Consider the following 17892-nt stretch of genomic DNA (forward strand, 5'->3'; position numbering starts at 1 on the left):
CACACGCATCAGAAGTGGTGAAAATTTACGTCTGTTATGGGTCTCAGAATTAGGCGTGGCAAAATGGCTCGATAGCGCAACCTACAAAATTTCAACGAAGTGCCCCTTGCACCACGTTTCACGTACAGGTATGAAATTTGGTAGACACATGTAACAGCCCAATACCTACAAAAAAGTCTCCTGGTGCAAAATCTGATAACCAACAGGAAGTGAGATATCTTGGATTTTGTCTGCAAAATTTTTGCACTTTTTGCCATTTCCAGACATTGTACTTTAAAGAACTCCTCCTAGAGCTTTAATCAGATCAACGTCATATTTGGTCGGTCTAATCTGAAGGCCTTTGCAACATTAAATTGCGAAGATCTAGAGTTTTCACTGAAGGGCGTGTCCGTGGCGGCCTGACAAATTTTGATGTTTCGCCATGAAACAGGAAGTTGATGTAATTCAGGCATACAATGTCCGATCTGCCCAAAACTTCACATGATTTATTAGAGTTCTGGTCTGAAGACATCTACATGCAAATATTCAGTTACAATCATAGCGCCACCTGCGGGCAACAGGAAATGACATGTTTTACACTCTGATTAACTCCTCATAAAGATTTAACCAGAACATCATCATATATGGTCAGTCTAATCTTAAGGCCTTAGGGATGATAAATTCCAAAGATCTAGAGTTTTCGTTGAAGGGCGTGTCCGTGGCGGCCTGACAAAGTGTGATGTTTCGCCATGAAAGAGGAAGCTGTTGTAACTCAGGCATACAATGTCCGATCTGTCCGAAACTTCACATGTGTGATAAGAGTCCTGGCCTAAAGACATCTATATGCCAATATTCAGTTAGTCATAGCGCCACCTGCTGGCAACAGGAAATGCCATGCTTTACACTGTAATTCACTCACAGAAACACATTTCAGTATGCCACGAAGTGCTAAACATACTAGAAACATGTTAAAGCATGCAACACTTGGCTATTTGTTAATGTATGCGATTAACGCCATGAAACAGGAAGTTGTTGTAACTCAGGCATACAATGTCCGATCTGCTCCAAACTTCACATGTTTGATAATAGTCCTGGCCTGAAGACATCTACTTGGCAATATTCAGTAACAGTTAAAGCACCACCTGTTGGCAGCAGGAAATTAATTTGCCATAATTTTCCTGTATTTACTCGCTTACATGCATGTCGCCCACTGTTCACTGTTTTCCTAAGGCCACTGGGTGGCGGTGAGCCCAGATGCGAGGGCCCTTTCATCGCTGCTTGCAGCTTTAATTAATTATTGTAACTCTTATGTTTTTTATGTTACAACAAGAATTAAGTAGTTTTTCAGTTTTACAATATTCAAGCATTAAAAGTGTTTTGTTTTGTTTTTGTTTCTTGTTTGTTTGTTTGTTTTTTGTTTTTGTTTTTTTGTTCTTAGTTCTTCACAGTAGAACTGATGTGAATTATGGTGCTTTTCATTTGTCCTCTGAAGTGGAAAAATTTCTAGTTCCCAGTAGAACTTTTCACTGGAATGCCCCCTCAAGTTGGAGTTGTGACTAGGAAACTCTCAGGACCCCAACTTCAGAATCCAATATGGCTGCTCAGAGCTCAGCGCATCAGCCATAGTGAAACAGTAGGCTACATTGTAAAAAAGTTAAATTCTATATATTATTTATACTTTGTTTAATTTTTAATTGGTGTGCATGAATGTGAAAGCAACTTGGATTCACGTCCACAGTTATTCAGGAAGTAAAGTAAATAAAAGTAAACAGTTTCATGTGACGCACATGTCGTCCGCTCTGCTGTGCAAAAATTAATAAACAAAATAAATAAATATTGACCCACGTTCTCTTCTCTGTCATGCATGCTGTGTATGTTTGAGACGTAAGATGAACACAAATGCCCGGGTTCTGTAAAATCAAGAGTCTTAAACCAGACCAGTGTATCAGGGGGCACCGGAAGTAATTGCACTCCGATTCGGACCACAGCAAACGTGAAAGCCCCCTAATTCTAATCTCGGATACTATTTAGGGTGGATTGTTTGTGAATTGGGTCCAGTGTTGGGGAAAGTTACTTTTGAAAGTAATGTGTTACAATATTGCATTCCTCAAAGTAACTAATTACATTATTTAGTTTTTGTGGAAAATAATGCATTATGTTACTTTTGCCTCATTTCTGAAGGAAATGCAAATTTCCTTCAGAAATCTGTACAGTAGAGGGCGCAGCTCAAACAAACCTTTAGCTGTGCTGCCATGCTGGATAGCAGAAGAATAAGATGCAGGAGAAGAAAGTTAAACATTCTTTAATCAAAGAAGCTAATCTTAAGCAATTAGTGTGATACATGTGGTTAACAAATATGATAGAGATGTGGGTGTGCCTTCTTTTCACAAGCATCTATTTATTAATGCTTAGCAACATTCTACATTATCTAAAATGTAACAAGTGGATTGATCAGACACATGGTTGTAAAATTTAATCTTCACAACCCCTATACCATGCAGACTCTGTAATGTATGGCTTCCCCACTGAGAACTATCACCCTTCTGCTTTACTCATACACTTCAAAGACACTTAGCACATTGATTGTTCTCAATACAAGAATCAGACATTCAGCCCATAGAAATGGAATCCTTTCCTCTAATTCATTGACAAATTTGCTTAAATGAATGAACATGCATTTCCCCAGTACATTTTGTGTATTATTACTGTGTGTATACTGTTCTTTTGTATATTGTATAGTGTTATGCATGCCTGATGATAGAACTACTAGATAATGTAGCCCATCTAGGTGGTGTCTTATATCAAAATACTCATCATTTAATGACACTTTGGTGCAAAGTGTAGATAGAATGCATTGTATGTTTGTTATATTTATCAGAGTATAAATGGATACAAACTGCCAGCTTACTCCCCTCATGCAAATGAGTTCACTTTCAAACAAAGGAACTCTCCCGTTTGAGAACTGCACCTTTGTCACTGGTCAAGACAAAACTCAAAGTTGTGACCTCTGTGGAACTTAAAAGCCAACACAAAACTTCCCTCCAGGTGCAGCTGGGCGGGCATGCCTCATGCACTTCAAGCCATGTGCAGCTTCCTCGACCACAGAGTCAAATTAACAGCACAAGTTCGTCGTTATTTCTTCATTAAATGGAGAAGATATTGATTACAACTTCAACACCCTCGGACAGAACCATCAAGAATTTCTCCAGAAACTGCAATAGCTAAGGCATTTGCAAGTATCGTACATTTGAACACTAAACAGCGATTAAGTTGTGAACCTCTTTGTTAACAAAGGTGCTTTATAGTGAGAAACTGATGGTTCTTCCAGCTCGTTAAATGACTCTTTTCATAGCTCCACTCCTCTGTTATGCTACGGTTTCATTCACTTCCGCTTTCTCATTTCCTATTTATGCGTGATTTCTGTGTGTGTCTGTTAGTTTAGTTATGTGTTTGTGATTTAGTTCAATAAAACGAGTATAAGGAGATGATTAATTATTCATATTTCCCTTTTGAGCTAATTTGCTACAAAAATCTAGAAACCAGACAGAACACACTAACAACCAAAGATGATCTGATATTTGGTAAGCTTCCAGGGGGTCCTGCGCCAGCCGAGCAACTGCCATTCAATGCTAACGTATAGCTAAGACCTCCTTGGGTCATACAGTATTGCCTCTTTCACTTGTCTGTTCCCCAGGTCCATCTATAGTGTTAACACCATCTGGTGTCATGTTTAAACAGTTTTAGATTAATTACAATCCAAAGGTCAATGCACATATATATAAATTATATATAAATATAACAATGGTTGGACAGTAATGAAGGACATGTAAAAAGCTTTTTTTTTTTTGGTAATCATCAAGGTTTGTGTCTGAACAGAAAATGATTTGCAAAAATAAATATGGAGTACAGAAAGTTTGATAACAGTCTCCCATAATGTAAACTATATGGAAATCCTAACTTGGTTGGTATAAAAAATCTCAAATTATTTAGTATGTACTTTAGTTTAAAGTGTGCATGTGTCTCAATTCTTCATTCCCTGCATCAAGTTTCCTTCGAAAGAAGTTTAAATATACCAATGAAATGAGAACCAAATGATAATAAATCACACCTGGCCAGTAAATCCACATCAGACATCAGAAGCTCCACCTTCTCTGCATGCGTAGCAGGAAGCAACTGTCTTATGTTTCTCTTTTATGTCACACTTATTGCTTTCTCAAATCCTGGACAAAATCATAAGTAAATGAAGAGAAAAACTTTCAAGAAGTATTTGTAAGTGGTTTATTTCTGAAAGGACTCAGAATAGAGCAGACAGCACAGCTTTGGTGATTTTTTTTTAATTTTTTGAAACCAACATTCAGAAAGTGAAAGAAGAGTTTTGATTGTCTGAAGTCTTACAAACAGTCCAAATGGATTCACTATCTGTGGAAGATCTTTCCTGTCCCGTGTGCTTTGAAATCTTCAAGGTTCCTGTTCTTCTGTCGTGTAGTCACAGTGTCTGTAAAGAGTGTCTTCAACAATTCTGGAGAACCAGGAACACTCAGGAGTGTCCTGTCTGCAGGAGAAGATCTTCAAAACAGGAGCCGCCTCATAATCTTGCTTTAAAAAACTTATGTGAGTCATTCATGAAGGAGAGAAGTGAGAGTTCATCTGAGGAAGTCTGCTGTTCTCACAATGAGAAACTCAAACTTTTCTGTCTGAAGGATAAAGAGCCTGTGTGTTTAGTGTGCAGAGATTCACAGAAACATGCTAATCACACATTTCAACCCATCAGCGAACTTGTTCCATCTTACAAGGTAGGACAATTTTTTCTTCTTTCATATGCACAGGGCAACAAATAATATTTATGTATTCTTCTCTGCACTATTGTGCTCGCATGTGTAACATATATGAGCTCACTGATTTTCACATATTTTCAATTGTTAAATTCTATAGGAGGAACTTGAAACAGCACTGAAGTCCTTACGAGAGAAACTTAAACACAAAGAAGAAATGAATGGAGAGTGCAGTAAAACTGTTCAGCACATCAAGGTAAAGATAGTGAACATTTTAAACACACGCACATGCACACACACACACACACATCTTATGAAAAAAAGGTGCGTGGTCTCACTTTATATTAAGTGTCTAACTACTATGTACTAACATTTAAATTAATTTGATACAATGCACTTATTGTGTACAAACACTTAATGCATTATGTTACTTTTGCCTCATTTCTGAAGGAAATGCAAATACACGTTTGTACAGTAGAGGGCGCAGCTCAAACAAACCTTTAGCTGTGCTGCCATGCTGGCTAACACTTGTGTACTTATCCCCCTTAAACCACCCTTAAACGCACCCATAGCACCAAACCTTTTCTAACCTTACCACCTCAATAGCAGCACAAGTGTTTTGCAATACAACATCAAGACAATATATTGTGCTTAACAATTTTTTCATTTAAGTACTTAGTAAAGTAATATGAAGTGTGATCAAATACACTTTAGCATACTTTTATAAGGAGTACTTATTACAGTAATAACTTACTTCAATACTTAAGTGTGAAGTGATGTAATGTTTTGGGCACTTTTTTAAATTGCATATTATTTTTAAATAAAAACATATTGTAGTTTACATTTACATTAAATGCAGATAGCTGAATTTTAGAGTGCTTTTTTGACCCACTTAGGACTTAAGTACATCTTTATATGTCCTTTCATACAGTAATTACTTCTATTGTCTTAAATATGAAATATGGTAAAGCGTACTGGCGAATGTACTGACAAGTATTTATGGTAAACTAACCCTAGTGCAAAATAAATATACTAAAATCTATTTGAAATACATTTATTTTATGCTAAGTGTACTACAATTGCATTTACATTTGCATGTACTTAATATAAATACCCTGATAATTGTACTTTTAGTATACTAAATTTGTATACTTAAAGTCTGCTAAACTGGAACAAGTATTTTTGTGTTGAGGTCCAACTAAAGATATAATTCAGTATATTTGATTATGCTAAAGTGGAACTATTGCAAGTATACTTTAGTACAAGTATATATATATATATATATATCTTGCATTCAAATTATACAGTGATCATACTATCCTTACTAATAGTGATATTAAACACATTTTAGGCTTAATATTTAGAAATATGCATTGTGCCATAAAGAAGAACTGCAAATAAAGATTCATTAAAATACAGTCAGTATGTCTGTAAATAGTCAACATTTGAAGCAGATCAAAACCCTTCATCAAAGTTGTCCTAAAACCTTCTTCTAAACACAGCTTTTTTGACCCACTTCAAATGCTGACTACTGTATATTAATTGGTTTTTAGTTAGTGTGAAATGAATGTAGGCCTATTTTAAATACATTTTGGTAGGGGTTTTTTTCACTAGGGCAGACTCTGCATCCATTACCTCTGACATATTTCCTCACTGTCACGTACTTAACTCGGAAACTCTTAAGGAAATCCAGAGTTACCTAAACTCATATTTATGAGTTGTGCTGACATGACTTGAAAACACTGTAACTGCTGAAGCTAAACCTTGACCCTCATTGGCCTGATCCAACGTCCTACTATTGGTTGAACCACAATAATTGATATGTTTTGAACATGCCATAACTCACCAACAGTCGGTTTTGCTGTACTTTTGCTAAACAACCAGGCGCGCCGTTGGCACGGGGGACAGGGGGGTCAGGACCCCCGCAGTTTTTAAAAGACAGAAATCGACCCCCGCACTTTTGATAAGGGTTGCTTCAGTCAGCCACAAACAGCTACAAACTCTATATCATCTTTTAGCTTAGGATGTTGTCTTTCAAACGCGACCATTTTCACATTTTTGTAAGCTTTCGTTCGTAAATAATCAACTGTTTTGTCGCGGATGTGCAGAACAGGAAATGCTCTCTCGAACCTAGAACCACGCGATCTCCAAACCATCGATCGAAGCGTGCTGACGTTTTCTGAGGACATGTCGATGGTATATAAAATCATGCCCAGAACTCAGCGTTTGCGGGGACATATGTCAATCAAGCCATCCGTCCATTCAGAAACCGAGAAATTTGACACTTCAAGGTCAGGAGGCTGATCTCCCAGATTAGTTTCGGTTGACGTGTACGAGCTGCTTTGACTTAAGTTTTCGCGAGTTTTCGTATGGATTTATAGTTTATGGACTGTTTTGATTAAGATAATTACATCTAGAAAGGAAAAAAGCATCGATGGCATTGATAAAAGATATCTTTGAAATCGAAACTAAAGCGATGATTGCCTCGGCCAGCGGCGCAGTGGGGAGGACGCACGAGAGGAAAGGACCCTGCGTTTGGTACGTATATATACTGTATTAAAGCATTTACAATGCTTATACTAAATTTTGATCAACTTCTTATTTTGAAATGTGAAAGCACAGCAACTGATAAACTATTATTTGACAAAAAGTCAAAACTACATTTAGGATATGGCAAGGCTGCTTGCACACCAGTCTGCAAAAGTATGCAGACTTGAATAAAATTGTCATTTCAATAAATCTACATTTTGATATATGTGAAATGGATATTATTACAGTATTATTGCAGTGCAAAAACGGTGTGTATAAACAGTAGTTTCTTTGTTTCAGTTTCTGATGAAGATTAGTGAGCAGCAGCAGCAGCTGGCACAGCTGGCATCACATCTCCAGGAGGCAGCCAGGTGATGCTGGGGTGATGCTCAACACAGGTGACAAAAAATGATGCACATATAAGGAATTATACCAAACTGGAGGATATAGATCCTGTTCTAGATTGTAATAGTCTTGTCCTGAAAAAAATAAAACTGATCAAAATCACAAAACGGTTCTTTTTTGTTTGTTTGTTTGTTTATTATAGCACAGACTACATATACTATAATATATATCACTTTCAGCAGTGTGGTCCGATATCTGATCTTACTGTCTGGGCTTTTGCTTACAGTTTGGTCCCCCCCACTTTGAAAATGTCTCCTGCGCCCCTGTAAACAACCAAACTCGCTGGAGTGCACAGTATTGGGAATCTGTGTTGCAGATTTTGGTACATTTGTCAGAAGGAAACTTTTTTTTTTTTGAGTCTAGAAAGTCATTGTAGCCAAAGACACAAGTCTCACCATGTATTTCAAATCTGAGAATGATCAAATTATTTTTAGATGATGCTATATAATTTTTTAGATGAGACTTTCTTTTTGTGCAAACCACAGAAAACATGAGGTATGAACTGAAACATCTAGTTTGTTTCTGCTAATTGGCTGTAAGGGCAGAATTTTCGAACCCAACTTTTGCCTACAGCTACAGCAAAAATGATTTAATTTGTTAAATTTTTAAGTACTTCGGTAATTTATTTTTGTTGAATACTATATTGACCTGTTATGATTAAATGTCCAATTCAATGAACAGTATTTGAGTTCTACTTGTTTAGTATAAAAAATAGTATTGGCCTAGATGAAAGTTTACAGGAAATGTGTTTTGAGTTGCAAAAAATAATCATAAGTAAGTTTTATAATTATGACTTTTACCTTTTTTAATAATTTGCTCACACTTTGAATATCAGGTAGGCTATTGTTTAATTTAATTCAATAGCACTTTTCACAATTTTGCATGGTTGCAAACAGATATACATACAGTATACAGATATACAGTAGTTACATAAGTAAATATTTGTAATTATGACAAATAAAGAAAACAACATATAGTCAGTTTGAAATGGTGAAAGAAATTCATGTAGCCTACCTGATCAGAAGTTTTATTACATTTGAGCATTCCTAATGCACTTCAGTGCACCTACTGTAATACACTTTTCCCATTAATTCTACTTCAATGGCCCTTATTTGCACTTTGAAATATGGACTGCAGCCCTTCGGGCTGTCAAAATGTTATGAATTATTAAATTAATTATTAAACTAATCCTGAGCAAAAAAAAAAAAACGCAGAAAGTTAAAATGTCAAAAAAATCCAGAAACGTTTACTGCATGAAAAGTAAATCATTTTAATTTATGCATCACATATAAATCCGCAGCTTAATGCAAGACCGCCAAATCATTTAATTGCGTTTTTGTCAGGAGCAGTTGTGGTGCATTGAGAGTTGAAGCACGCAGAGACAATCAGCAGAGGAATGTTACGGATGATTATATTTCATCTGCACACACGGAAACACAAGCAGTTCTGCACGTTCACATTTTTCCTCCAATGAACGAAACTGTCTGTGTTTTAGTGCGTGCACAAGAATAAAACTAATGTGCCGGTTTATGCAATTGCTTCATGTTGCGTTAATGACAGATAATGTCAGGTAAAAGGGAAGCAAAACATTCTTGATATTTAATGTTGCGTCTAATGGTTTCTTCAACAGCTTAAAGTTTAATGCACATTAGTGTTGTATAGCTACAGGTCGTTTCACGTTTATTTTCACGCACCACTTACTGTGTCTATATTAATAATTTTGTCGGCGATTCACAGTCTTTTAATCCACATAATTTGTGCTGTCATTAATAGTTGACATTAATAATGTCTGCGCGCTTATAGCTGTACTTGTAACAGTATAGAGAGAACACAAAGTAACACCAGTTTAGCGTAATTTATATATGTGTCACGTTTCCGCCCACTGCTGTCTCCTTCCACTCCCCACCAGAGGTCTCTGTTCCTACATTAAGACTTTTTCAGTGCACACACACAGTCACTTCACTCTGGACTACATTTCACACAATCCCTCAGCTAGGAACCAATCATGCACTCACACCTGTTTCCCATCAGTGACCCTTTATAAGCTGCACTCACACACTGGAATAAATACTTTGAATGTTGCGATCCTGTCGGACTTATGATAGCTACCTGAATCGTAACAAAGCACTGTTGGCCAGAGGAGAACTGGCCCCCCGACCAAGCCTGGTTTCTCCCAAGATTTTTTTTCTCCATTTAAACACCTATTTGCCACTTGTCTGCCACCTGATGTCACCTGATGGAGTTTGGGTTCCTTGCCGCTGTCGCCTTTGGCTTGCTTAGTTGGGGACACTTGACATTTGACTTGACATTTGATATTCAACAGTGCTTTGATCTGCCTGCATTGACACTATTCTTTTAAGAGCTGCTGTGCAGCCAAATAATGTACCAGTTATCAATGTAAAGCTGCTTTGACACAATCTACATTGTAAAAAGCGCTATATAAATAAAGGTGACTTGACTTGACTTGACACACACACACTCATGGCTGAGTATTGTTTAGCCTTTGTTTGACCTTGTCTCCTTGTTCCTTGCCTTGCCTTGCCTGACCTCTGCCTTGACCTCTGCCTGTGTTTTTGACCCTGGACTGTTTCTTTGTTTGATGATCGTTTGCTACCAGCCTTGACCATAGCCTGTGTTTTGGATTACTCTATTGCCTTGCCCTCTTGGATCTGTTTGCTGGTGTTTGACCTCTGCCTGTACGATTACGCTCATTTTAATAAAGCCTGCACGTGGATCTCCCACTCCGTTGTCCCGTCCCCTCCGTTACAGAATACTCAGCCACACCAAGGATCCAGCAGCTTTTCTGAGGAACACTGGCCAGGTATGGATACAGCAAGAATTTTGTTAGCCCTTAAACAAGGCCCACGATCACTGGAGAACTATGTTCGCGAATTTTTAGCCATCGCAAACTTTGCTGATCTACCGGACTGTCTCTTGATAGACTTTTTTTGTGATGGCATTAACCAACCTCTACAGACCAAGCTTAGACGAGAGGGTCCGCGTTCATCATTGAGTTGTTTTTTGGATTTTGCCTTATTGACTGTTGGCTCTCTATTCACTGTGGGTGTCGCAGAGGAATGCGACACCTCGTCTACTGATATAATGGCTGCCGCGCTAGAAAACACTCTCAAAATGGCGGCCACAACAACACCAAGTCAAGTCACAGTTGATCTTCCTGAGACAAGTCAAGTCACAGTTGATCTTCGTGAGACAAGTCAAGTCACAGTTGATCTTCGTGAGCCAAATCAAGTCACAGTTGATCTTCCTGAGCCAAGTCAAGTCACAGTTGATTTTCCTGAGCCAAGTCAAGTCACAGCTGACCTCCCAGGGCCTCGTCACGTCTCAGCTGACCTCCCAGAGCCTCGCCACGTCTCAGCAGGCCTCCCAGAGCCTCGCCACGTCTCAGCAGACCTCCCAGAGCCTCGCCACGTCTCAGCAGACCTCCCAGAGCCTCGCCACGTCTCCGCTGATCGCCCAGAGCCTCGCCACGTCTCCGCTGATCGCCCAGAGTCAGGTCACGTCTCCGCTGATCGCCCAGAGTCAGGTCACGTCTCCGCTGATCGCCCAGAGTCACGTCTCCGCCGATCGCCCAGAGTCACGTCACGTCTCCGCTGATCGTCCAGAGTCACGTCACGTCTCCGCTGATCGTCTAGAGTCACGTCGCGTCTCCGCTAACATTCCAGAGTCTCATCCCGTCAGGGCCGCTCCGCCCGTGTCTACGGACAAGATGGCCGCTCAGCCAGTGTCTACGGACAAGATGGCCGCTCCGCCAGTGTCTACGGACAAGATGGTCGCTCCGCCAGTGTCTACGGACAAGATGGCCGCCCCGCCAGTGTCTACGGACAAGATGGCCGCTTCTCCTGAGCCTTCCGACAAGATGGTTGCCACGCCTGAGCCCTCAGCCGAGATGGCTGCCACTCCTGAGCCCTCAGCCGAGATGGCTGCCACGCCTGAGCCCTCAGCCGAGATGGCTGCCACGCCTGAGCATTCAGCCGAGATGGCTGCCACGCCTGAGCCTTCAGCCGAGATGGCTGCCACGCCTGAACCCTCAGCCGAGATGGCTGCCACGCCTGAGCCATCAGCCGAGATGGCTGCCACGCCTGAGCCCTCAGAGACTACAGCGCTGACCATTATGGCCACAGCCATTTGGTGTGTGTGGGCTGCGCACACATCGGCTCCAGCCCATGAATCAGCTCCAGAGCCCGCTTCAGCCCGCTTAGGAGTCCACTCCTAAGCTTAGTCCAATCCTAGAATCCAGCCTCGTGGTCATCCCTGAGTTTCCTGCCTGTCTTGACACAACCACGGAGGTCGTCCCAGAGTTTCCTGTCAGCCTTAACATGACCAAAAAGGACGTTCCAGTCAGCGCCCTGGAGGGCTTTACTAAGCCCCTGTCTCAGCAGATCTTCCAGAGCCTCTTCTCACTAGATCTTCCAGAGCCTCGCCTCGTCAGATCTTCCAGAGACACGTCTTGTCTCGTCAGATCTTCTAGAGTCTCGCCTCTTCAGATCTTCCAGAGCCTCGCCTCGTCTCATCAGATCTTCCTGAGCCTCGTCTCATCAGATCTTCCAGAACCTCGTCTCGTCAGATATCTCAGAACCTCGTCTCGTCTCATCAGATCTTCCAGAGCTTCGTTTCATCTCATCAGATCTTCCAGAGCCTCGTCTCATCTCATCAGATCTTCCAGAGCCTCGTCTCATCTCATCAGATCTTCCAGAGCCTCGTCTCATCTCATCAGATCTTCCAGAGCTTCATCTCGTCTCATCAGATCTCCCAGAGTCTCGTCTCGTCTCATCAGATCTCCCAGAGTCTCGTCTCATCTCATCAGATCTCCCAGAGTCTCGTCTCATCAGATCTTCCAGAGCCTCGCCTCATCTCGTCTCATTAGACCTTCTAGAACCCCTCCACGTCTTGTCTCCCATCCCTGCGTCACATCCTAGGGCAACTGGCATACCGCAACCCTCCTCTGTTCTATCAGGGGAACCCGCCATTAGTCATCAAGGGCTGGCATCCAGCATGGAGGTGGTCTCTGAGTTTCCTGTCTGCCTCAACATGACCGCAGAGGTTGTTCCTGAACTGTCTGCTCCACCGTAAGGGCCTTCAAGCCCATCTGACCTGCAGTGGTGGTCGTCTGCTCCGCCGTGGGGGTTTTCCAGCCTGTCGATCTGGCCGTCTGTCCAGCCTTCTTCGCCCTGGCCGTCTGCCCTGCCTCAGTCTCCAGGCTGCCTTCCTTTCCATGGACCTGGCCCTTCATCCCACCCCCTGTTCCGCCTCCGCTCCACCTCCCTCCAAGATTTAGGAGTGTCTGGAAGCCACTCCTTTTCTGTCACGTTTCCGCCCACTGCTGTCTCCTTCCACTCTCCACCAGAGGTCATTCATTCTTGACTACATTTCCCACAATCCCTCACCCAGGAACCAATCATGCACTCACACCTGTTTCCCATCAGTGACCCTTTATAAGCTGCATTCACACACACACTCATGGCTGAGTATTGTTTAGCCTTTGTTCGACCTTGTCTCCGTGTTCCTTGCCTTGATCTCTGCCTGTGTTTTTGACCCTGGACTGTTTCTTTGTTTGATGATCGTTTGCTACCGGCCTTGACCATAGCCTGTGTTTTGGATTACTCTATTGCCTTGCCCTCTTGGATCTGTTTGCTGGTGTTTGACCTCTGCCTGTATGACTACGCTCATTTTATTAAAGCCTGCACGTGGATCTCCCACTCCATTGTCCCGTCTCCTCCGTTACAATATGTGTGGTGGCGCAACAGGTAAGCCGGGTGCTCTTGTGCGATAGTGGCCCGCGTGACCCGGGTTCGATTCCAGCCCGTACTGGTTCCTGCATTCAATATACATATAAATCTGTTCCCATTGTCTCACTGATGTTCACTGGATAAGTAAGTTAATGGTATACTGGGCTGTCTGTAAAAGGCAGATTTTAAAGCTGTGACTTTATTCATAAAGATTACTTTATTGTAGCCTATTTGAAGCACACTATAATGATGCCATTAGCACACTACAAGTTAACTTGGAATGCCATTGCAGTGTGTTTTTAAAATCACTAAAAGTTTGTTATCAGTATAATATTAATGTATGTTCAACACTCTTACAATATAATTGAATTGCAATTCTTATGTCACCAAAATACATTTGAAGTTTATGCTGAGTGAATTCTGCATTTCAAAACTTAAACACAAGCGTATATTTAAATTGTACTTAAGTATACTTGGAATAGTTCCACTTTAGCACAAACAAGTATATTTAATACAACTTTAGTTGAACTTCAGCACTGCTTTTGGACAACTAAAATGCATTTAGTACAAAATTAGTTGTTCCAATTTAGCAGACTTGCCACAAGTACATTTAGTTATACTAAAGTACATGCTAATAAATTGTGCTTAAGTATACTATTTTTTTCACTAGGGAAAATATACTTCAATATAAGTTCTTTTAACATTAACAATTTGAGAATAAAGTATAACAATAATAATAATTTGAACAGTTTGTTGTGATATGAGCTAAGCGATCGTTAGATATAATCACCATTGCTAGTGCGATTTATTGTAATGCTTTTTTTCTCAGTTGATCAGAACAAAAGTGGCAAATTTGTTACTTACTTGTTCAGATGACATTTTCCGGTGTAAATTCTTATTTTGGTCATACTTCCAAGACTACAATCTGTGATTCTGAAGTACATAATCCACAAGTGCAGTGACTGACAGCCATACATTCTCCTCAAAACGTTAGATTAATCCGCGCTGAGGAGCCGTGCCGATGCACAAGCCACATAAAAATGATAATTACGCAAATAACTGCAATTGCAGGTTTCAAACAGAGATGACGACAAAGAGGCAAAACTTATGGACTGCAGCTTTAAATATACAAATAATTACACATTTGTAATGAAGTTGTAATTTAGTACATTTAAATGTATTAACTTTAAATGTAATATCAAACAACACACTACAGTTAAAATTATAATCAAGTACTTTACATGTGCTGGTCAACACATCAAATTAGGTGTACTTCTTTAAAACACAACAAGATAAATAATAAATTAGATAATTAATGTGGTTCAGATAACATAATATTTTGAGTTTCTGTTGATTAAACCAATTGCCTTCATTGTATTAACTCAAATTTTTAATTAAAATGAACTCAAAATTTTAAGGCAACCAGGTAACTTACTTTTTTAAGTTAAACCAAAAAATATTTTTTACAGTGCAGTAATATACAAAAAAAATATTTTTTTATGGTTTGCAGTACACTAAAATGTTCATTCAGTACAACTAAGCACACTTCTTTTTCAAAAGGGACAGTTAATCGTGGACTTGGATATCATGGAAATGCTGTCATCTGTGTGTGTTAATGCAAAGCAGTTTGAACTGAATGTGATGTGATTTCAGACTCAAGCTGATCAGACAGAACGTCACATTAAACATGAGTTTAAGAAGCTTCATCATTTCCTCAGAGATGAAGAAGAAGCCACAATTACTGCACTAAGAGAGGAAGTGGAGAAGAAGAATAAGATGATGAAAGACAGACTTGAGGAGATGAACAGACACATCTCAGCTCTTTCACACATAATCAAAGACATCGAGGAAAGAATGAAAGCCAGTGATGTCTCGTTTCTAAAGGTGACAGTCAAACGCTGTATTAGGGACTCCTTTGACATCATTCAGCCATACACTTATTGAGATAATAATGTCCACATTGTTTATTTTCTAGAACTTTAATGTCACAAAAGAAAGGTAAGTGAGCTGCTCCTGTCTCTCCTCTCTACACTGTACAAAAAAACAAAAGCACTATTTTAGTTCTGAAGAACCCTTTGGAGAACCTTTAGGAAGCTTTTTCAGGGTGCCTCAAATATATATATATATATATATAAGGCAGCTAGAAGTTCTCCAAAGGTTTCTGCAGTTCTGTGAGCCAGATCTGAACCTGTACTGATATCTGAATGTTATCCAGAGCCCAAAGCACTCAGCCCGATCCAGAGATGCATTGTGGAGCTTTGATTAATGTACCATATTACTTGGGCAATCTGACATTCAGAGTCTGGAAGAAGATGCAAGACATTGTCCAGAACAGTGAGTCACTAAAGTTTTTTTGTTTTTTTTTATCTCATCAGAATTTTTGAATAATATTAAATCAAAATGTAGGATTTGAATCAAAACATAACCAGCTAATACATTTTTTTTAGTTGGTCTTGCTCCAGTATAATTTTTTTTCACTGTAGTAAGTGAGGATCATCCTAATTCTGAAATATTTTATTTGAAATATATATTTAATAAATTAAAGAGATCTCAGTTGTGTAGTATTTCTTTTATGGTTCACTCTTGCTGGTTCTGTTCATATCAGAATAAGAGCAGCTGCTGATTGTTTCCTCTCATCAGCTCCAGTGATTCTGGACCCAAACACTGCAAGTCCACAACTCATCCTGTCTGATGATCTGACCAGCCTGACATTCAACAAGAGCAGGCAACCGTTTCCTGATAATGCAGAGAGATTTGATTTCTTTCGCTGTGTTTTGGGTTCAGAAGTGTTTAAATCAGGAACACACAGCTGGGATGTGGAGGTGGGAAACAATTCAGCTTGGACTGTCGGAATAATCACAGCATCCTACCAAAGAAAAGGAGACAGTTTCTTCAAAGCTGGTGTTTGGTACGTGCAGTACACGGGGAAAGAGTATGTGTCACAGTCTCCTGAGCAACCCGCCACTCGCTTTCCTGTCAAAGAAAAACTCCGGCGTATGAGAGTTCAGCTGGACTGGGACAATGGAACGGTGTCATTCTCTGACCCTGTAACTAAGACACAACTACGTACATTCAGGACTGTCTTTAGAGAGATGTTCTTTCCATTCTTTCAAAGTATTTGTGAATTGTCCCCTCTGAGGATCTTACCAGTTAAAATACAAATCAGTTCTATCTGATTCTGCTTCTAGATATAGGTATTCAAGTGAACTTTAAGGAGTAACTGATATATATTTTGTATTTAGATTTCTATAGGTTAAATATATACAGCATAAGTTAACCCTATGCAGCCTAGAAAATTCTCAGCTCATCAAAAAAGTAATTTAATGTAGCAGTTGATGTATGTGGTTTCACACAGTAAAATGTTCATAAAAGTTAATAAAATCTTGTTATTAACTTGATTTACATTTGATGTTGAGCTTTACTGTGATTGAACTAATTCACTACAATTCTAAGAAAGAAAGAAACACAAATACTACAATTCTGCTATGAATATATGCATATGTCATGTGGTTAGTTCATGTAGTCTGATATATTGAGTGGTGGTACAGGTTCCAGTTAAGTCTGTGTCATGCTGTCATATTGTTTACATGGAATTATCTGAAGAGGCATCAGTGAAATTAAGGTTTTCATTTACATTTATGCATTTGCATAAGAATAAAATAAGAACCTTTACAGACTCAGATAGAAAAGTGTGCAATATTCAATGAAAATTATAAAAATCGGATAAGGGTAAATATAAACGAATTTAAGTCAGTAAGGAAATCGATTTCAGTACATTTGTCCAGTGCCAGTAACTGCTAAGTCAGACTCCTTGCAAAAGCAATATTACCTGGTCTGGTCAACAAGCCCATTCAAGCCTATTCTGACACAACAGAATGGCCTGCTTGAACGTGTTGATATCAACAACAATATGCTAATTGCATAGCAGAAAACTCCAGATACATGTTTCAAATCATCTTTAGAGGTGCTGTATAAAACATGTTACTTCAGGAAATTCACTTAGGCTGCATTACCTAACAAAAATGACATAAAATCTATAATATATACCCAGCAAAAGGTACAGGATACACCCACACTTTGAACATGTATACGGCAAACAAATGTGATTACTATAATAAATTAAAGATTTAGATGTTGATGCTTTACACTCACAAAATAATCAAACCAAATGAAAATTAAGTGAGAGCAATTAAATGTTATTTTAAGTGCATATTGTAAGTATATTGTAATGAGTCAATTGTAAAATACCTGAGATGTTATGCAATGCCAAAAAAGATTGAAATGAAGCAGAAAAGTTTTGTCCCAGTTCTTTAACATTTCTTATTAGCTACTTAAACTGTTAGTACATTAAACAAAATATTATCTCATATCTCATAGTCATCTCAAGTCTCATGTTACCTCTAAATCTGCATTCTTTCATCTACGTCGCATTGCCCAACTCCGTCCCTTCATCAGTACCA

At 39.4% G+C, this 17892-nt stretch overlaps 1 protein-coding gene across 1 annotated transcript; it reads left to right on the forward strand.

The window, feature by feature from the left end:
• The first annotated feature begins 4147 nt into the window (after positions 1–4147).
• Positions 4148–16830, forward strand: LOC127505172 (E3 ubiquitin-protein ligase TRIM35-like). The gene is made up of 6 exons (XM_051880554.1): positions 4148–4772; positions 4912–5007; positions 15086–15316; positions 15408–15430; positions 15648–15766; positions 16073–16830. The coding sequence occupies exons 1-6, from the start codon at positions 4386–4388 to the stop codon at positions 16606–16608; spliced, it is 1392 nt and encodes a 463-aa protein (XP_051736514.1). The 5' UTR covers positions 4148–4385; the 3' UTR covers positions 16609–16830.
• Positions 16831–17892: the final 1062 nt, after the last annotated feature.

The sequence above is a fragment of the Ctenopharyngodon idella genome, chromosome 22 (assembly GCF_019924925.1).
Source record: "Ctenopharyngodon idella isolate HZGC_01 chromosome 22, HZGC01, whole genome shotgun sequence".
Classification (NCBI taxonomy): domain Eukaryota; kingdom Metazoa; phylum Chordata; class Actinopteri; order Cypriniformes; family Xenocyprididae; genus Ctenopharyngodon; species Ctenopharyngodon idella.

Bases quoted from the DNA above. Each gene is read 5' to 3' on its own strand.
- LOC127505172 (XM_051880554.1), top strand. From the start codon at position 4,386: ATGGATTCACTATCTGTGGAAGATCTTTCCTGTCCCGTGTGCTTTGAA. The intron at 5,008-15,085 runs GTAAAGATAGTG...ATGTGATTTCAG, and splicing joins AAACTGTTCAGCACATCAAG to ACTCAAGCTGATCAGACAGA. The intron at 15,767-16,072 runs GTGAGTCACTAA...TCCTCTCATCAG, and splicing joins GCAAGACATTGTCCAGAACA to CTCCAGTGATTCTGGACCCA.